This window comes from Petromyzon marinus, chromosome 35, assembly GCF_048934315.1.
Source record: "Petromyzon marinus isolate PM22_M1 ecotype Great Lakes invasive population chromosome 35, UKy_Petmar_22M1.pri1.0, whole genome shotgun sequence".
Taxonomy (NCBI): Eukaryota; Metazoa; Chordata; class Hyperoartia; order Petromyzontiformes; family Petromyzontidae; genus Petromyzon; species Petromyzon marinus.
This window is the reverse complement of record NC_133701.1, coordinates 14267589-14288857: the sequence shown is the minus strand read 5'-3', so window position 1 is coordinate 14288857 and position 21269 is coordinate 14267589. Positions and strand designations below refer to the sequence as shown.

Below are 21269 nucleotides of genomic sequence, written 5' to 3'. Positions count from 1 at the left end.
CGTGTAAATAAATGAGTAAGAATAAAGTTTTGCTGCTTATGTGATACCAATTTCTGCTATGGCCCATGGACTATAATGCAATTTGCATGTCCAGCATTTATTTACAACTGCATCTCTTATGATGGCTGCCGTTAACCACTTAAATTGAAATATGCCGTGCGGTGGCTGCAAGGATAAAGTGAACTAATTACATGCAACAAATGGGGATAAAAAATACTCTTAACAAAAATCTTACATGCGCATTTACATGTATTATGGGCATAATCAATTTTAATCAATGTCGTTACACAAGTCTCATTACTCTGTGTGGTCGTGTGTGTACATTTCTCTCACGCTTGTTCTGCTTAACACAAGTCGTGATAACAGTGCGAAGTTGTGGGACGTGAGGAAGGCCACGGGCTGTTTGCTCACCCTGGATCAGCACAAGGGCGAGGCCTGGGGAGGCTCCAATTCCTCGAGCAGCAGAGACCGCAGCGGAAGTAGGAACGCAAGCCCCCCACTGTCTTCTCCACATTGGACGTTAGACCCAGCGTCGTGGCCACTCCATGCCCGCACACACAGCTTATCCCGTTTGTAACAATCTAACAAGGAATTACCGTCAGAGAGCCATATAACAAGGATAATTTTCGCATTAACGATTCCGCGACCCTCACCAGGACAAGCGGATAAGAAACGAACGAGCGAGGCCGTTTTCCTGCTAAGTGTGGTGCCGTTGTGAACATCTGCAGCGCAGACATCGCACGGCGGACACGTCAACGGGCTCTGCTTCACCAAGGATGGGCTCCACCTCCTCACCCTGGGCACAGACGACCGCCTAAAGCTCTGGAGGACCGACACGGGCACAAATCTTCTGGTAATGCAACACTTTTTTGCACAGGCGACATGTTTTATCTCGAGCAATTGGTGTCATTTAGTATTCCTCTTGAGACGAACCACGGATGTCCAGTGCTTGTACTGAAACAAAAGTTGGGTGTGGAGTTGCTGCCATTGCCAGACTTGACAGGCGAGCTGGAATAGCGCCGGAGCAAAGTAGAATGTTGGAGCACATTTTTATATGGTCGCAATGGTGGTTGCGTCTTCACAGTCGGCCCATTATGGCTTCACAACTTGGCCCCGTACCCTCACTTTCCCACAGGTGAACTACGGCCGGGTCAGCAACGGTTCCCGCAAAGGGGTGAAGTTCGCCATGTCGGCAGACTGCTCACCGGACCTCGTGTTTATTCCGATGGGCAGTCACGTAACTGCGTTTGAGATCCACTCCGGGCGGGTACACACCCAGCTCAGTGGCCACTACAACAAGGTCAACTGCTGTGAATATTATTCAGACTTCCAGGTGAGAAAAGCCTCAACTCGGCCGCCTATGTGTACCCATCCGTTTATCACTGCTCCGATGCGAAGTCGCACAAGGCAACAGGTCACGAACCTCCGCCACATGGTGTTTTCACTCATTGTCAAGTGCTATATACCAGTTAGAACTTTTTCGGAACAGAGAATGAATAAAAATATGTATGGCCTTCTAAAAACACACGTTTTACTCGTAAACAGTGTAAAAATTACTTTTTATATTTTGTCAAATAAATGCATTTAGGATGCAGGGAAAGTTTTATGTCAAAATCAGGCCACATGTGACTGATTATGTCTATTTACATTTGTAATTAGGACACAAGTGTAAATACAATGCATACATCATCCTGCCGAACACCAGTATTTTGCTGTTCAAAGAGAAACAATTCCGTAATTGGAATGACAATCTATTCAACCCGTACAACGACATTTTGATTCAAATAAGCCGAGTTATTTCTTAAGCTTCTGAATGGAAACCCAGACGAGAGGTATAGATGCTCAATGGCTCACGTCTGGCACTTCACAGGAGCTGTATAGTGGCGGTAATGACAGTAACATCCTGGTCTGGGTGCCCAACATGGGCAGGACTCAACCGGAGGAGGAAGAAACAGACAAGGTGAGACACCTCTAGGGTCACTGGAACTGCAAAACAATAATTAGAAGGTATGCTTGATGAGTGTCATTGTTGCAGAGGTCTCTCGGAGCACTTTACCTACGTCATATGAAGTGACTTACATCACATCCTATCTCAACACATTTGTAAGGGCACTCCCAGTGGCAGCTGTCCCTGTGCATCACAAGGTGGTGACTTGGTACCTGACCTGCAAATGTTAGTCTGCCAGGAGAGGATGATGATTCCTATGTGGAGACACAAAATTTAGTCATTTTGGGATTACGGAATGTAATAAACCACAAAATATATAAACGCCATTACTTGAAAACTACCGATTAAACATTTTATTACGTACAATTATCACACATAAATGCGGCCATATAAAATACATTTGAACTTGGTGTTTTTTGTAATAAAAATTACTTTTTTGTGTTGATAGCAAATGTATTTGAGCTGAATAATGTGTTTTGTTTTCGTGCACAATGCAGAAGTCTGGAAGCAAGCAGCGCAGTGGCTTCCAGGATTCCTGGAGCAGTAGCGATGAAGATTAAGTTGGACGGGGACCACCAGCTGATGACGATGATGACAACGCATGTATGCGTATTTTTTGTGCATATTTTTTTCTCTGCGTCCAGTTGTACAATTTTTTTCTAAAGGTAATAAGATAACGGGTTTACACTTTTATACCATGCGACGATGGAGTCGAATAATGGCGTCTTATCATCGCACATTAAAAAGTGTAACTTTTTTGCTTTTACTAAGACGTGAGTAACTTATACTGGGACAGTTTTTTTGTTGTTCTCTTTATTGTCCAAGTAGGTGTAGGTGCAATGTCTTGATCTGAAAGCTGCCTTAATGGGTAGAGTTTAACTGGTTCCGGTTTATTGAGCAGCAGAGCACGAAGCCAGCAGCAACTTAGTCTGTATCCTTCAGTGTTTACGTGAAGGAGTACAGAGTAGTTTGTTACATATTGATCCACACAAGTTTGACAGTAGCTTCCTGTTCGTTGAGTAGCACAGCCAATAGGACTGGGGTGGGGTCATAAAATTTTGCTATTACACTGTTGTGCTTTCCCCGCACTTCCGATTAGCACGGTTGGCTACGTACGGTGCAACCAACATACACACGTACATACCTCAGCTGGGGTCTTCAATGATGGTTTGGCTATGCAGACAGGTGCACATCTATGTTAAAACACGATCATTGCCAACTCGACGTGTTACATTTGTAGTGGGTTCCAGTGACACGGAGACGGTAAAGTAGAGGCAGTACTTATTTATTTATAACAAGGGGTCATACTGAAGGGGTAGCGGCCCCTTCACCCAAATACACTTAGGAATATCCCCCTAGGCTATCTAGCCTAAGCCTATGTTCCCCGGTTCCTCCAGCTAAGGGCTCTAGGGGAGGCTGTCTGATCTGGCCCTGGTTAAGCGCAGATCACGGCACCCCACCAACCAGACCGGCCCTTAGAAGGACGTCGGCTCTGTGGCTCCTGGGGCCGTACCACTGGCTTGCCCTGCCGATCCTGAGAAGGACAGCGTCAGGGGAGTCCCAAGGTTCTACTTAGCTGGTCTTCCTTCTTCCCTGGTACTTCATTCTTGGCCCCAACACTCTGCCCCGAGCTCTCTCACTCCCCGCCCTTTATACCCACAAACCACTGGGCGGGGCTGTAGAAGCGGACGTGGTTTTAGCCACCTAGGATCACAACAAGGATCGGCTGTACCTCTGCATTTCACAACACCCCTACATCACCCCCTCCCGTACAACTCGCAGCCGTCCCGGCTGTAACAACATCAACAATAAAAATATAACAAAACCCCATCTGTGCGTGCCTCATAATAACAAACACCCCAACAAATAACCAAGCCCACCTATACAAAATTTCACTATGTACAATATATATACATTCTTCCCCCCCCCCCCCCCGCATTCAACCCGAGCCACCCATCCGTGCAGAAAAGGAAGAACATAACAAGTGCAACAAGAAGTCACAACAACCGGTACGTTTTAGCACGAGTCCGTTTTGCGGGCCCATCGTAGGGGAGAAACCTGGCCGTGCCGGCGGTGGGCGCTGTCCGTGCGGGTGCACAACCCCCCAACGTCCCGGGAGGGAGCCCTCATCCCCGCTGGGTGGCGCAAGCGGCCTGGAGGCCGTCATCCTCGGGGCACCTGAAGATGGCACAGTTAGTGATACATCAGGGCCAGGTGGCAGAGTTGCCGTCCCAGAGTCAGCGGACACATCACATGCTCGGCCTGTGTGGTGTGGTGGAGGGGCGCGAGGTGTCACAAACGGCTTCAGCCGCGAGGGGTGGACGTACCAGCGGCGTTTTCCCCACTGAATGCGGATATATTGTGGCCGCATGACTTGTACAATTACCACCGGACCCCTCCATGGCCGCAACAATTTTGCCGAGGTTGTCAACGGCACTTGAGGGCAGTGCAACCAAGCCTTGTCCCCGGGCTTCCAAGTGTAGTGTTGTAAGGACGAGCAGACTTCTTTAGGAGGCACACTCTGTTTATTGTATTATTTCCTTATACAACGCTTAACACACAGAGGGATATTCGGTCCCCTCACCCGATACCCTAGGGAGGTACAGCCTCCGGACCTGGCGGGACTCACACGTCTACCGCTAACCTTGATACCTAAGGAGGTACAACCTCCGGACTTGGTGGGACTCACACGTCTACCGCTATCCTAGTCCTCCGGCTAGGACCTAGGGGAGGCTATCTGACCCACCGCTGGCCCGGTGGGTCCTGACCGCTGGGTATGCCGAGCCTTAGCCCTTAGAAGGGCTGGGAGGCTGGTCCAGGGTCCTAGCTAGGCTTCAGCCCAGTCTTCGTGCCGGGAGAGAACTCCCCGATGTCCGTTGGGTCACCCGTCTTATACTCCTTCGTGGCCAGGTAGAACCAATCATACATTCCCACGTGGAACCGTCTGATTGGTTCGTACCAAACCCTGGCCACGATCCGTTTCACCTCGACTGACCCCAACCGTTGTACCCAGGGGTAATGCTGCACTGCCCTGGTGGCAATGCAGGTTACGCAACAGCGCGTAGTTAACACCTCTACATCACCTCCTTCGGAAGCTCCAGCCGTCCCGGCTGCAACAATGAGAAACTCCGAAATTACCAACGGTAGAAGAATTGTGAGTGTGACTCACGAACAACAAGAACAAGAACAATAAAACCCCTATAAATACCCCCCTTAACAACATAACGTATGTACAAGGCACTAGACATGCCAAAAAAACATAACAACCGGCGAGATTTCGCGCGCGTGTGTTTCGCGGGACCATCGTAGGGGATGGCAGGCTTTGTCGGCGGCACAAGGGAAGGAGGAGGATGAGCCAGAGCATCTGGTGGCCCTTTAGGCATCTCCACGGGGACTCCTGCTGCTCCACGGTCCATTGAGGCCGAACGTGGCCTGCATGGAGCCATCACTCCCGCGTCATCTGCAGGAGGAATGACACGCCTGCGCTGTGGGTTAGGCACCAACGGGGCAACATCTGGCTCGTCGGATGCTTTGCACACTCGGCCCCCGTGTCGTGTGTGTTGTGGAGGGACGCGTGGCGTGATGAAGGGTTTCAGCCGAGAGGGGTGAACGCACCAGCGACGCCATCCCCAGCGAATTTTAACACATTGGGGACGCAGGACTTCCACTACCTCAACCGGGCCTCGCCATGGTCTGAGGAGTTTGGCCAACTTGGACACCAGCACCTGGGGACAGTGGAGCCATGTCCTGTCTCCCGGTGCCCACCGATGCGTGTACGTCCGAGGGTCACGCAGTCGCAAATTCGCCCGTTTTGCGGGAAGCCGAATTTTCAATGTCGGCCTCCCGTGCCTCGGCCAACTTCCGGAGGTTGAATCGCAAGTGGTCAACGAGCTTTGACTTTTGCGGTGGCTGTTCGATTTCCAGCCGAACATCGGTGGGAGGAAAGGCATCCCTGCCGTAAATTAGAAAGAACGGGGAAAATCCCGTCGCCGCGTGAGGTGCCATACGGTATGCGGCGAGGACCCCCGGAACCTGCAAGTCCCAATCGAGGTGGGATTCATCGACCTGATGGCATAACATAGCGGTGAGAGTTCTATGAAGGCGCTCCACCATGCCGTCGGTCTGGGGATGGTAGGGCGAAGTGCGCACTTTCTTAGTGCCCAACAGGCGGCACACATCATTCAGCAAGGCTCCCGAAAAATTTCTTCCCTGATCGGTCAGCAACCATTCTGGTGCGCCCTTGTCCAGGACGTAGCCCTGAACAAAGGCGTCCAGAACGGCCGCCGCCGACTGGTTGGGGAGGGCCCAGGCCATAGGCCACCGTGTAAAATACTCTACCCCAACCAGAAGGGACTTATTACCCCGTGGCGTAGTAGGAAAAGGGTCCAAAATATCGAGAGCCACCAACTCATTTATACGAGAGACCGAAATGGTTTGCAGGGGTGGACATGCCGGTTTAGCCGGCGGTTTACGTTGCGCAAAATGGGTGCATCCCAGCAAAATGTCAGTGATGTCGCGCAGCATGCCCGGCCAGAAAAATTGCAACCACAACAACCCAATGGTCTTATGAACACCCAGGTGTAATAAACGCTCATGCTCCGCCCATACGGCTTGGCATCGCAAGGCGGACGGCACGACGATTTTATGTTGACACGAGTCAGCATCCCAATGCATCAACAAGCCGTGCTTCATGACGAATGAATTAAATTTGCCCTGTCTTGGAGCCGCATTATTCGCGTGGCGACGCAACCTCAGTAACGACATGTCATCGCTCTGGTGCCGACCCCATTCGGCCAAAGTTATCCCCAGCAAATCATCACTGGCCATTGGATCTGCATGATCCAACATCGGCGCTGAGGCGGCAGGAAGTGCGGCTGACACCGTTGTGAGAGGCGCGACCTGCGCAGGCAGTGGCGGCTTACAACGGCCCGAGCCCAAAAAGCACGCACATTTTTGAGCCGGCGGGAGGCGAGACAACGCATCGGCATTCGTGTGTTGTGCACCCCTACGGTAAGTGACATTGAAATCGTAGTCCTGAAGGACTTCGAGCCACCGAGAAAGCTGCCCGGACGGTTAGTCAACCCGCAGAGCGTACTGTAAAGCCGAATGATCAGATCGCACGGTAAAATGTTGACCATACAGGTACGGCCTGTATTGCTGAATAAAAAAAACAATGGCCAGCAGCTCACGTCTGGTCACATAGTATCTTTGTTTAGCAAGAGACAAGACTCTGCTACCATAGGCAACAACCCTTTCAATGCCATCAACTTTTTGGGACAGAACACCCCCAATCCCCGTATTGCTTGCGTCGGTGTCCAACACGAGTGGCACAGAAAAATCGGGGTACGCAAGGGACGGTGCCGTCACGAGCGCGTTCCGCAAGGAGTCGAACGCGGCCCGTTCTGCGTCCCCCCAATGAAACGCCACCCCTTTTGACGTAAGGGCGTGGAGCGGCTTGGCAATCGTCGCGAAGCCAGCAACAAACCGGCGATAGTACGACGCAAAACCAATAAAACTACGAACATCGCCCGCAGATGTAGGGGTCAGCCAATGTTGAACACATTTGGTTTTTTCAGGGTCGGTAGAGATGCCCGAGCGGCTAACTATGTGGCCCAGATAGCGCACAGACTCACACAGAAGGTGACACTTCTGCGGCTTGAATTTCAAGTTAGCGGCCCGCATTTTCAAGAAGACAGCACGTAACCGTTCGATGTGTTCGCCGAACGTGCGGCTAAAGACGATGACGTCGTCAAGATAAATGAGACATGAGTCCCACTGGAGCCCAGCGAGGACCAGCTCCATGAGCCTCTGGAACGTCGCTGGGGCCGAGTGGAGACCCATGGGCAATCTATTAAACTCGAAAAGGCCCTGTGGTGTCCGAAAAGCAGTCTTAGGTTTTGACGCTTCGTCGAGGGGGAGTTGCCAAAACCCCGACAGAAGGTCCAAGGTGGAGAAATAGTGCGCCCCTGCCAGGGCATCCAATGACTCGTCCATACGAGGGAGAGGGTAGGCGTCCGCTACCAACATTTTATTTAGGCGCCGAAAATCAACGCAAAAACGGAGACTGCCATCGTGCTTTTTGACCAGCACTATTGGAGCACCCCAGGGACTAGTGGAGGGAGAAATTATATCGGCCTCCAGCTTGTCATCCACAGCCGATTTAACATGCTGTTTCTCCGCCGGGCTAAGCTGAAACGGGTTTTGTCGAATCGGGGCAGCGTCACCGGTATCAATGTGGTGACGCAGCAGCTTGGTGCAGCCAATATCAAATTTAGATTTACTGAAGACATCGGAAAATTCTCGCAGAAGAGCACGCAATTTAATTCGCTGCGAATGAGACAGAACACCCGTGTCTGTGCAGAGCACGACCAACCATCTCTCATTCGATTCGGAAGGAGGTGGGACCTGCGCCGTGTCATGCACGTGTCCCGCGACTCCGGTCCCCAACGGCACCGGAGTCGCGTGAGCGAGCACAGTTCCTTGCGGAATGACGGTTGTGGACAATCCGACATTCAAAACCTGCAAGAACGGCTCCTTGTCGGCTGCTACGAGGGTCTGTGCAGCCACCAAATCTAACCCCTTAGCAGCTGCGTTTGAAGGCCCCAGCAAAATGCCATGTGCCGAGGCCTCCGGGGCTAGCGGTTTTTTAAGTTGCAAGGGCACGAGCATTTGTGTCCCTGCCGGAATGCGGACTGTGCTCGCGACAAACGCCTGCACCGAGGCATTAGCCATGCGCGGATGTGAGGGTGTGGGCAAGAACGCCATCCGTCGACCCGACGGGAGTTCGATGCAGCCTTGATCTACAAGGATCTTAATAGGCATTTTCGCGAGAAAATCAGTGCCTAACAAACACGGCACGGCGAGGGAAGAGACCAAAATAGGCCTTGCTAATTTAATGTCTACAATCGAAATTTGCGCCCGAATTTGCCCGATAATGTCCAGCGAACTGCCATTAGCGGCGAAACACGGGATAGAAACCCGTTCCAAGGGGCGGCATCGTACGGGCAGTATATTGTAAATCAAATCCGAAATTATCTTAGACGACGCACCAGTATCGATCAACACGCGAAATTCCACACCCTCGATTGATCCGACAACCACGGACGAACCTGCCGTCGCCGCGACTACCCTATGGGCCAACTCAGACCACTGCCCAGGTCCGAGTGGCCGCGAACAAACGCCAGAATACCCCCCATCACACGCCGAATCGCGAGCCCTTCTTATGGTGCGTTGCGGTGTGTATGGTGTGAATGAGGGCCGAGCGTGAGAGGCGTCGCGACTTGCCTGGTTTTGCCGCGATGCCGTGGACGTCCTGTAGTCCTGGCCCCGGGATGCGGAGGGGCGTTGTCGAGGCGCACGGCAGTCAGAGGAGATGTGGCCTCGTCGGCCACAGTTGAAGCACGTCACGTCGCCGTGTGGAGAAGGCTGTCCCCGCTGCTGGTCCTTGCAGCGACCAGCGTGGTCGGACGATCGCTGGCCCGTTGACCTGGTCGCCATGAAGGCCCGGTCGGGGGAGAACTCGGCGTCCCTGCTGGCAGGCTCCGACGTCGAAGCCGAGGCGGCGATGGTCGATTCCGTGTGGAGCAGCAGATGTGCGTGGATGCACCGAGCGGCTCGTAGCGAGCACATACTGTCGTCATCCACCGCTTGGATGACGATGCACAGCTCGCGCGCCAGCTCCAGCATCTTCTGGAGAACGATGGCGTCGATGGCCTCGTCGTCCATCCGAGGGTAACCCGCTCTTGCCATCGCCAGTAGAGCGGTCCGGAATGCCAACGGAGACTCTTTAGGGCGGCGTCGCCTGTCGTAAAATCGGCTGCGGACGTCGGATGGAGGCCCGTAGACTTTGGACATCCGTCGGAGGGCCAATTAAAGAGTCGCCCTTTTGTGCCTGGGGATGGTGAGGAGCGAGGCGAGAGCGTCGTCGTCCAGAGTGGCCGGTAGCGCTCGGAGCGCCTGTGCGTCCGACCAGCCCACCATTTCTTGGTGGCTCAGGAAACGATGCTGGAACGCCATCCAGTCACCCCCTTCAGATGTGAATTCCCGGAAGATGGGCAGGCGTTGTTGGAGGGCGGACGTCGTCTCCCCCTCAGCTTGCACCGTCTCGAGCCGGAGATCGGCGATTTCCCGGCCGATAGAGTCTACTGTACCGTGTCGGTACAGTGATGACGCGGCGTCCGCTGAGGAACTTGAATTCGCAGCGTCGCGTGCTGATGACGTTGCGGGTTTTGATTGGCCCCCCGCGTTCCCAGGCTGCCTCTGGCTTCCGCTTCCGGCGGGATCACGTGGTTCTCCGGCGGGAAAATCAAAATGTCCGCCCCGGCCGATGGCGGGAACGTCTGCCGGCGGTTGACTCGGCCTGCCCGCGACCTCCAAGTTGATATCTTCGAGAATGGAGGCCGCGTCGTGTAGGAGTTGGGCGAGACGGCCGTGTGCTGCCCTGAGTCCGTCCCCCATGGCAGGGGGAGCGACCGGCTGCTCAACCGGTGGCTGGGCGGCCGTCAACGTGGCAGCGTTTTCAGCGGAGCTGGCGGTGCTTGCAGGTGAGACAGCGTTATCTTCGTTCTGGCTCCGCGCGTGGGCTGAACTTCTGGTTTCCATTTCCAACCACTTCTGACACCAGTTGTAGTGTTGTAAGGACGAGCAGACTTCTTTAGGAGGCACACTCTGTTTATTGTATTATTTCCGTATACAACGCTTAACACACACAGAGGGATATTCGGTCCCCTCACCCGATACCCTAGGGAGGTACAGCCTCCGGACCTGGCGGGACTCGCACGTCTACCGCTAACCTCCTTGATACCTAAAGAGGTACAACCTCCGGACTTGGCGGGACTCACACGTCTACCGCTATCCTAGTCGTCCGGCTAGGACCTAGGGGAGGCTATCTGACCCACCGCTGGCCCGGTGGGTCCTGACCGCTGGGTATGCCGAGCGTTAGCCCTTAGAAGGGCTGGGAGGCTGGTCCAGGGTCCTAGCTAGGCTTCAGCCCAGTCTTCTGTCTTCGTGCAGGGAGAGAACTCCCCGAGGTCCGTTGGGTCACCAGTCTTATACTCCTTCGTGGCCAGGTAGAACCAATCATACATTCCCACGTGGAACCGTCTGATTAGTTCGTACCAAACCCTGGCCACGATCCGTTTCACCTCGACTGACCCCAACCGTTGTACCCAGGGGTAATGCTGCACTGCCCTGGTGGCAATGCAGCTTACGCAACAGCGCGTAGTTAACACCTCTACACAAGCATGGGTGTGTGACTTGTGCGACTGCAACCTTTTGTTGGCCTTCTGACGAGAATGAGAGTTTTGGGCGGCTGCCTCCCGCGCTTCGGTCAACCTCCGGATGTTAAATTTGATGTGGTCGGCCAATTTTGATTTCTCGTTTGGTTCGGAGACCCGCAACTGAGTTGTAATAGGTGGGTCAACATCGCGACCATACATCAGGAAGAATGGCAAGAAACCGGTCGCCGTGTGAGGAGCCATCCTGTAGGCCGCCAAAACACCCGGGATCTGAAGGTCCCAATCGGTCTGGGAGTTACACACTTGGTGACACAACAAAGACGTGAGGGTCCTGTGCAGGCGTTCTACCATACCATCAGTTTGCGGGTGATAGGGAGAAGTTTGAATTTTCTTTGTACCCAGAAGCGCACACACCTCGTGCAGAAGGACACCAGAGAAATTCTTCCCTTGGTAAGTCAGCAGCCGTTCAGGAGCACCTTTGTCGAGGACATAGCCCTGGACAAAGGCCTCGGCGACGGCCGCTGCTGACTGGTTGGCGAGGGGCCATGCCATAGGCCAGCGTGTAAAGTATTCCACCCAAACCAGCAGGTACTTGTTACCCTTAGGGGTCGTAGGGAAGGGCCCCAATATGTCAAGTGCAACGAGTTCATTAACCCAAGAGACTAATTGACTGTATCGGTGGACAGGCGGCTCTCGCTGGTGGTTTCCGTTGGGCGCATTGAGTGCATGCACCCAGGAGGTCATCCACGTCCCTAGCCATACCCGGCCAGAAGAAGTCCAGCTGGAGCATGGCAAGGGTCTTGTGGGTCCCCAAGTGCAAAAGCCGCTCGTGAGCAGCCCACACAGCCTTACCCCGTAGAGCAAAAGGCACCACCAGCCTGTGCCGGCGGGCCTTCCCGTCCCAATGCAGCAGGAGCCCCTGGCGCAATCCGAACGAGTCAACGCCCGTCACTCCCTTCAAGGAATCCCTCGTACAACGACGCAACGCGAGGAGGGATGCGTCCTCCATCTGGAGGCGCCCCCATTCCGTAACGGGCAACCCCAGCAAGGAGTCCTTACCCCCCTGCTCGATAGGACCCACCAACAAGGGGTCCTCGGTGGCAGCAGCAAGGACTGGAGCGTCGAACGCGGTGCCATCATCTGGCGGCTTGCAACGCCCCGAACCCGTGAGGCAAGCGCAATCGGAGGCGGGTGGCAGACGAGACAGGGCATCCGCATTAGCATGTCGAACACCCTACCGATACGTGGTAGTAAAATCAAAGTCCTGAAGGACCTCGAGCCATCGGGACAATTGCCCCGAGGGCTGCTCTACCCGCAAAGCATATTGTAATGCCGCATCGTCTGTACGGACGGTGAAATGCCACCCGTACAGATATGGCCGATATTGTATGAAATATACAATGGCCAACAGCTCCCGACGCATGACACAATATCTCTGCTCCGCCGGGGACAGGACCCTACTGCCATAAGCCACCATGCGCTCCACACCATCGATGACCTGCGAGAGCACACCCCCGATACCCATATTGCTGGCGTCAGTATCGAGCAGGAAAGGTTGGGAAAAATCGGGGTAGCTTAATGGTGGAGCCTGCACGAGAGCATCGCGAAGGGAACGGAAAGCGATCTCCTCGGCCTGGCCCCAACAAAACCTCGCTCTCTTTGCCGTCAGGGCATGCAAAGGTTTGGCAACGGTAGCAAAGTTTGCAACGAACCGCCGATAATAGGATGCAAAACCAATAAAACTCCTGACCTCAGCCACCGAGGTGGGGGTCGGCCGGGAGCTGACACACTGCGTCTTCGCGGGATCGGTAGAAATTCCCGATCGGCTGACGATGTGTCCTAAATACCGCACGGATTCCCGGAGCAGGTGGCATTTTTGCGGCTTGAATTTCAAATTTGCAGCGTGCATTTTGAGGAACACGGCGCGCAATCACAACAGGTGTTCGTCAAATGTTTTGCTGAACACGATGACATCGTCCAGATAGATGAGACAAACGTCCCATTGCAAGCCAGCCAAAACCAGTTCCATAAGGCGCTGAAACGTCACCGGAGCAGAATGTAAGCCCATGGTTAACCGGTTAAATTGAAATAGGCCTTGAGGTGTACGAAAAGCAGTCTTCGGTCTGGACTCATCCAATGGGAGTTGCCAAAATCCGGATAACAAGTCCAGTGTGGAAAAAAAAGTGCGCCTGCCAAAGCATCCAGGGAATCGTCCATCCGGGGAAGTGGATACGCATCGGCCAGAGATTTTATTTAGGCGCCGAAAATCTACACAGAATCGCAAGGACCCATCGTGCTTTTTGACAAGCACTATGGGTGCTCCCCATGGGCTGGTGGACGGAGATATGATATCTGCGGCCAATATGTCATCTGCAGCCAATTTGACATGATCCTTTTTGGCGGGACTCAACAGAAAAGGATTTTGGCGTATCGGGGCATTGTCACCCGTGTCGATATGATGTCGCAACAATTTGGTGCATCCAATATCATACTTATGTTTGCTAAAGACATCGGAAAATTCGATCAGAAGGGTGCGTAAGTCGGCGCGCTGGGAGCCGGAGAGATCGCTTGTTTCGGAACATAGCGCATCCGCCCAACCCTCGTCCTCAACGGGACGTGGGTAAGTCGGAGGACCACTCCCCATTTGCCCCGCAACCGTTTCTACTACGGGTACCGGCGTCGCGTGTGCAAGCACGGTGCCTTGGTTAACTACGGCCGTCTGCGCTCCGACGTTAAGGACCATGATGAATGGTTCATCGCTCCCCTTAACGATCGTTTGCGCGGCCACCAAATCCAATCCCCAGCCCTCGAGGGCCCCAACAGGACACCGTGATCCGTCACACCCGGAGCGGAAGATCGACGCAACCGGAGAGGCACGAGCATTTGCGCGCCCGGTGGTACCCGCACTGTACGGGTGACGACTGCCTGTACCGTTGTGCATGCCGCCCGTGAGGTGACGGGGGAGGACAGGAACGCTACACGTTGGCCCGAAGGGAGCTCGATGCACCCCTGATCAATTAACATTTTAATCGGCATTTTGGCCAAAAAGTCTGTCCCCAACAAGCACGGAACCGCTAGCGAGGAAGAAACTAATATTGGCCCAGACAATTTTATATCCCCAATGCAAATTTGTGCTCGGATTTGGCCTATGATACCCAACAAACCCCCGTTTGCTGCGTAACACGGAACATCAACTGGCAGCAAGGGGCGGCTCTGCACAGGAAGGATATTATAGATCAAATCCGAGACAATAGTCGCTGACGCACCCGTATCGACGAGGACCCGCACCTCAACCCCGTCTATACACCCCGCGACCACGGACGTACTCGCCGACGCAGCAACAACACGGTGGGCCAATTTGGTCCACTGACTCGGCCCTAGCGCCCTCTCGACCCCGCCACAACCCGACGAACCCACGGTCGAACCCCGGGGTTTGTGCACTGGAGCGCGCGAGGTAGGGATATGTGTGTGCACAGGCCGAGCATGTGTGGTGCCGCGACTTGCCGGAGTTAGATGCGGGGGTGGGTAGGCTGGAGCACTGTCCGGCTGTGGTCCCGGCCGTGGCTGTCACGGTGCCCGGCATCCCGCAGCCACGTTGTAACAGGTGATGAGCACACCCGATGCTTTAGGTTGCTCCTGGCGGCCCGATGATGGTGGGACCGTCCTCCCCCCGGACCTCCACTCCGTAGGGCGACCCGCCGCGAAGACCTCCTCGGTGGGGGGGGTGGGGGTCGGCGTCCCAGCACACACTGCAGCCGCTCCGTTGGGGACGAGAGGTGGTCGACACCGTGACAAGAGATGTGCGTGGATGCACTTCGCCACCCGCAAGGAACACATGTCTGTGTCGTCCGCTGCGACGATAACAATCTGGAGCTCTTGAGCCAGCGCCAGAAGTTTCACCATAGCGTCCACCCCTTCACCGTCCATGCGCCGGAAAGCCGCCTTTGCGAGGGCCAGGAGAGCCATGCGGTATGCCAGCGGTAATTCCTTCTGGCCCCTGCGCCACTCGTAGAACGCCTGTCGACAGTCCAACAGCGGCCCATAGACTGTGGTGAGGACTCGTAGTGCAGACTGCAGCGTAGTGCGCGCCGCCTTGGGAGCCGTGGTGAGCGTGGTGAGGGCGTCATCGTCCAAGGTGGCCGGCAGTGCGTGAGCGCCTCGCCGTCCGTCCACCCGGACATCTCCTGATGGGCGAGGAAACGACGCTCGAAGGCCCCCCAGTCGCCTCCGTCAGATACAAATTCTTTGAACACCGGTAGACGTTGAAATGTCTGCTCCTCTTCCGGATGCCGCCTTGCGCAGTCCCCGCCGTTCCTGACATCATCGGAGTGCATGAGGGTTCCCATCGGCGGTCGCACAGGTGATGACGTCGCGACCACCGGTTGGCTCTGGCAGTGAGCGTCTGTCGGTGATGACGTGACGACCGGTGATTGGCCCCCGGTGTCCACGTGGTGCTGCGATTCCCGAATCACCGCGGCGGACATCGTCATGGCGGCAAGTCCAAAATCTGGCGGGAGCTCGGTGGCGGAAATGGCCATTGCTCGGCGTTCCCCGCCCTGCTGCCTCGGCGCCAGCAACCCCGCGCGGTTGATCTCCTCCAGCGTGGCGGCCGCGGCGTGCAGCAGCTCAGCCAGTCGGGAGTGAGCCGCCCGCAAGCTGTCCCCCATCGGCGGCCAGTCTCCATCTGCTGCGGCTGCTGGGCCGTCCCTGGATCCTCGGTCAGATCCTCTGGCTCTCCCCCAACAGCCCCAGCCGAGTCGTCCTCCGTCACAGGTTCTTGCGAGCGGTTCGTCCGTCTTGTATCCATTTTAAAACCACTTCTGACACCAGTTGTAGTGGGTTCCAGTGACACGGAGACGGTAGAGTAGAGGCAACACTTATTTATTTATAACAAGGGGTCACACTGAAGGGATAGCGGCCCCTTCACCCGAATACACTTAGGAATATCCCCCTAGGCTATCTAGCCTAAGCCTATGTTCCCCGGTTCCTCCAGCTAAGGCAGTGGTTCTTAACCTTGTTGGAGGTACCGAACCCCACCAGTTTCATATGCGCATTCACCGAACCCCTCTTTAGTGAAAAATAAAATGTGATTTTTTTCAAATTCAAGACATAGATATGTTTTTTACTGGTACACAAAATGAGCCGTGCATGAACATTACCTTGTTCAAAGAATAAAACCAACACAATGCATAAACTCACAACAAATTACATACCTGGAATTCAATGTGACTTCTGCTGTTGCCTTTGAGAGATCAGTTCAGATATGCGTGGCTTCACCTTGGCAAGTGCCACTCTCATGTCATTTTCACAGCAAAGTCTGTTCCTTTTCTTCGTTTTTATGTCCAGCATCCTCGAAAAGGATTGCTCACAAAGATATGTTGTAACAAATGGTATAAAAAAATCCAGGGCTTTCTTAGCAATAACTGGATACTTGTTCATTTGTCGACACCAAAACGTTGAGAGCGTTGTTGTTCTGAAGAGTTGCTGTTGAACCTGGCTCTGCTGAATTTCAATGATTTCGTCGAGGAATTCATCATTGACATCTGCTGTTTCAACAGCAAACGTGAACGGCTGTCTCACCCATGCTGGATATGACTCTCTTGTAGGGAAATATCCGTCGAGAGACTTTGCAAGCTCATCTAAGTGCGTGGCAATTGTTTGCTTCAGTTCCGTGGATACAGAAATATCTCCGATTCCAGACACATCTTCGATCTTACTTGCACAGTCGTCCAGAAGCGGGAAGTTTGCGAAGTTATTGTTCTCTGTTCGTCGTTTCCATAACGGTAGCTTTTTTTGAAAAGCCTTCAGGTGTTCTTCCGCTTCCATGATATTGACTCCACCACCCTGCATCTGCTGATTGAGATGATTGAGAGCTGCGAATATATCAGCCATGTACGCTAAAATGAGAATGAACTCAGGATTTTTGAAGCAATCTGCATGGCAGTGTTGGTGCTCTTGCAAAAACAGGGCTAATTCCACACGCATGGCAAAAACACGATTCAGCACCTGTCCCCGGGATAACCACCGAATATTAGAATGGAGCAGAAGTACCTCAAATTCAGAGCCCATTTCTTTACACAGCTCACTGAAGATGCGGTGCCTCAGAGCACTTTTTCGCACATAGTTCACACATTCCACCACAGTTTTTAATACTTCTGTCATTTTTGGAGGTAAGGTTTTTGTTGCCAACGCATGCCTGTGCAGAATACAATGCGTCACAATGATGTGTGGTGCATCGGCCTTTACTAGCGCACCAAAACCAGACTTTCTTCCCAGCATGACTGGAGCTCCGTCCGTACAAACTGCAGAAACCATATCCCATGAAAGATTGTTGTCTCTGAAGAAGTCATCCACAAGCTTCTTCACATCGGCTGCCTTCGTTGTTGTTGTAAGAGGCTTACAAAATAAAAACTCTTCTTTTATCATGTCGTCTTTCACATAGCGTACAAAAACAGCAAGCTGGCTTAGATCAGAAACGTCTGTGGTTTCGTCGAGTTGAAGGCTGAATTTTGCCGGGCTTGAAATCAGATCCGCGACTACTTGAGCCAAGATGTCTTTACTCATGTCTTCTATTCTGTCACTGACGGTGTCATTTGAAAGGGGAATTTGGGATAATTTACCTTCGGCCGCTGTTCCGAGTATCAGATTCGCCATCTTTAATGCAGCTGGTTTCACAAGTGTTTCACCAATGGTGTGTGGCTTGCCCTGCTTTGCGATCAGGTAAGCAACTTCGTACGATGCTGTCAGGATCGGTTTGTTAACAGGTACAAATCCAAGAGCAGGCAGAGTGGCCCTTTCATCGAATCTGGCTCTCTTCACCCTGAATTCAGCAAGTGTTGTGTTCTTGTATTCCCCGTCTCCATGCAGCTTCAAGAAGTGTTCCTTTAGTTTTGCCGGTGCAAGACTAGAGTTGCTCAACTTGGCGTTGCAAATCATGCAGATAGGACGCTCACTCCCATCACGTTCCGTGATACATGAGAATCCATGTTGTACATATTCGTCCGACCACTTTCTTCTTTTGCCCGACATAGTTAGTATGGATAAAATATTAAAGAAATCACACGACGTACGACAACAACAGTCACACGTTGACTACTGAGTACGCACTAAATTTCCCGCAGCGCTGATTGGCCAAGCAGTGTAGCATGATCATCTGCAGCCAGTGATGGCCAAGCGGGCCGTGTGTGTCATCACAAATTTACACAATAATTCAAGTGTGTCCGGACCTCCGTGGCGGGGGCTCTGCCGAACCCCTGAGATAGACTCACCGAACCCCTGGGGTTCGATCGAACCCAGGTTAAGAACCACTGAGCTAAGGGCTCTAGGGGAAGCTGTCTGATCTGGCCCTGGTTAAGCGCAGATCACGGCACCCCACCAACCAGACCGGCCCTTAGAAGGACGTCGGCTCTGTGGCTCCTGGGGCCGTACAACTGGCTTGCCCTGCCGATCCTGAGAAGGACAGCGGTCAGGGGAGTCCCAGGGTTCTACTTAGCTGGTCTTCTTTCTTCCCTGGTACTTCATTCTTGGCCCCAACACTCTGCCCCGAGCTCTCTCACTCCCCGCCCTTTATACCCACAAACCACTGGGCGGGGCTGTAGAAGCGGACGTGGTTGTAGCCACCTAGGATCACACCAAGGATCGGCTGTACCTCTGCATCTCACAACACCCCTACACATTTACTGTAATGTGGATTTATTAAAAAATACCAGTGGATGAGTATGGACGTAATGATGCAGCAGTTCATAAATATATATTTTGGCTCAATACATGTATTTGATTCACATGTTTTAATGTAAGTGGTTCACAGGACCCCCTCACACTGTTAAGAGGGCAATATAATTAACTATTTAAAGATGCTGTTTTCTTGAATCAAATTGTGATCCTACTGAACGGTTACGTTTTTATTGTGAGGGGTGGGTGTGAACTATTACCCATGTCGATCATGATGATTGTATAACTCTGGCTCCCTTATCCTCACGCAGTGACAGTGCTGCAATGGGGACACCGGGGGGAGGATGGACACATTTTTTACGTCACCTCACAAGTAACTTTCACGGAATGCGGTGCTTCAATTTCAACCAACGTTGACGGTGCAAGGTGGTGGAATCGGGATTGGTGACATTTCACTTGGCACTCGGTGCCTCTTAGGGGCAGCAAACCGAGGAATCGCCCCTCCAACCCTTCATTCACATCTATGTCCCTTTACACACCATGTGATGTTTAGCCGGTGCTGCTGCTTCTTCTACTAAACGTGGCGATCATCAACCGAACCCTCTCTTCAATGTGATTCAACGTTTGGTGGCCAAATTTCCCAATTGAACTACCACATCGGCGCCATTCAGAAGCGAGATCCTGCCATGAGATATTTCGCGCATGTTGAATTTGTTCAGAAAGTATGAGATAAGTGGGATTTTTTGTATCCTTTGGATATCGGTCTCTTATAAAGGGTAGATAATATATTTAAGCACCAGTCCCTCGCACACAACTAGTTCTCCAGCTTCAAGAATGCCGTCAAATGTACATAGTTCATAGCAGGATACGTCGATCACTGGCCTGTTTCACATCTCGTGCGAATTCAATATTTAGAAATGGACCTCAAATAAAAACTGACAAGTTGTGGAGGACGGTGTGGGTGTGATGAGGCCAACATTCGTCGGATGTGCTGCTCAATTGTGAGCTGGTTTGTTTCACTTGTATATGTATCACCACCATTCCTCAGTTTAAAAAATTGAATAAGTTATCCCATTGGCCGTTAAAGCACATGACATTTCACCAATCCTGTGCTATCCCCATGTAAATGAAATCTCAAAGTGTCACACTGTGAACGTTCTTTCTTCAGCTGAGGGTGGGTGATGACAAGTCATGAGATGCTGATTAGATGTGTATTCAGCCCCCCACTGCGAGACGCGATCACCAACAGCTTCCCTTTCAGTGGTGATGTGCTGTCTCTAACGTGTCCTTGCAGGCACTTGGTATCGACATTATCACAAGGGACCATCTGTGAATTTTACTAAGCACAAGTTTGGGAGCTGCAGTCATTACCAGAACATGCTGTCTTTATCAATGGTTTTCAATGTTCGTATAACATACATGAATAAAATATTCGACCAAAAGTAAAGTACTGGATGCGAATCCAACTGAGTGTAATGGAACCGGCAAGCTCACCGCCACTAGCTCTAACGAGACACGTTTGGGCGAATTGCGATGTTAAAAAAAAAATGCATCTGGCAGTCACGGTCGTTTGTTGGGGGGGAGTGTTCACTGCTTATTCTGTCATTAACCACTGCTGCTGTGATTATGGTGATTTACAATTAACATGGGTCCGTGTGTCGGCTGAAAGGGGTCTCTGCCAATTATTTTTCCAGGAATGCCTTGCCGAGTCTCAGACTATTTAAAGATGTTGCTGCTACTGCATTGCAATGTTTGGCCAGTGCTCAATCCGTGTTTGGCATTTGTGGTGAAGTATGGCCCAACAATGTTCCATGTCTGACATGGTATGAGTAGGCCTTAAATAAAAGTTGACAACTGAATATACTGATTGAAAACAAGAAGAATTGCAACAATGATGCATAGCACTATGGAGGAACCTTTATTCTCTACCTTTTCACGAAAGTGCTACATTGGGATGTTTGGCAAATTCCAATGATGAAAGTTTGGCTTGTAGGAGGAACCGAACACATGGGGAAATACAGGTACAGTAGACTCGAGTATTCGCGCTAATGATGGGAAGGACGGCCGTGGGTAACTCAATCGTGGATAATCCAAAAATATCCATTTTCCGTGAATCTCTATGCCAGTGATAACACTTTCCTGCTCCCGCGCAGAAGACTCCGCCCACAAACTGGACAGAGCAACGCCACTCAAAATCAAACTCCACCTACTGTAATGATACACTACAATACTGTAGAGGCGATCACGTGGATTTTGGATTAACCAGGGCACATTTTGTTCGGTTTAAGTACGTGACTTGTAATAAACATTCCAAAAATAATGTATAACTTTTTTTATATTATTTGGGCTTAATCGAAAACCCATGAGTTATTAATTTGTCAAAATCTCAGATGCGTAGTTAATCCACAAATCGG

At 52.3% G+C, this 21269-nt stretch overlaps 1 protein-coding gene across 5 annotated transcripts in view; it reads left to right on the top strand.

Annotated features, from left to right (window-relative positions):
• The window catches only part of ERCC8 (ERCC excision repair 8, CSA ubiquitin ligase complex subunit), a 33553-nt gene extending 13251 nt beyond the window's left edge, over positions 1-20302 (top strand). For 4 of the 5 annotated variants that reach the window (XM_032980097.2, XM_032980098.2, XM_032980095.2 and 1 more), the window contains exons 8-13: positions 355-479; positions 729-853; positions 1136-1333; positions 1871-1960; positions 2446-2551; positions 19167-20302. In XM_032980097.2, the coding sequence (XP_032835988.1) occupies positions 355-479; positions 729-853; positions 1136-1333; positions 1871-1960; positions 2446-2508 (601 nt within the window). In that variant the 3' untranslated portion in view covers positions 2509-2551; positions 19167-20302. Of the gene's footprint in view, positions 1-354; positions 480-728; positions 854-1135; positions 1334-1870; positions 1961-2445; positions 2552-3897; positions 3958-19166 lie in introns of all 5 variants that reach the window. The other variant, XR_004405243.2, reaches the window with a different exon arrangement.
• The last annotated feature ends 967 nt before the right edge of the window (positions 20303-21269 follow it).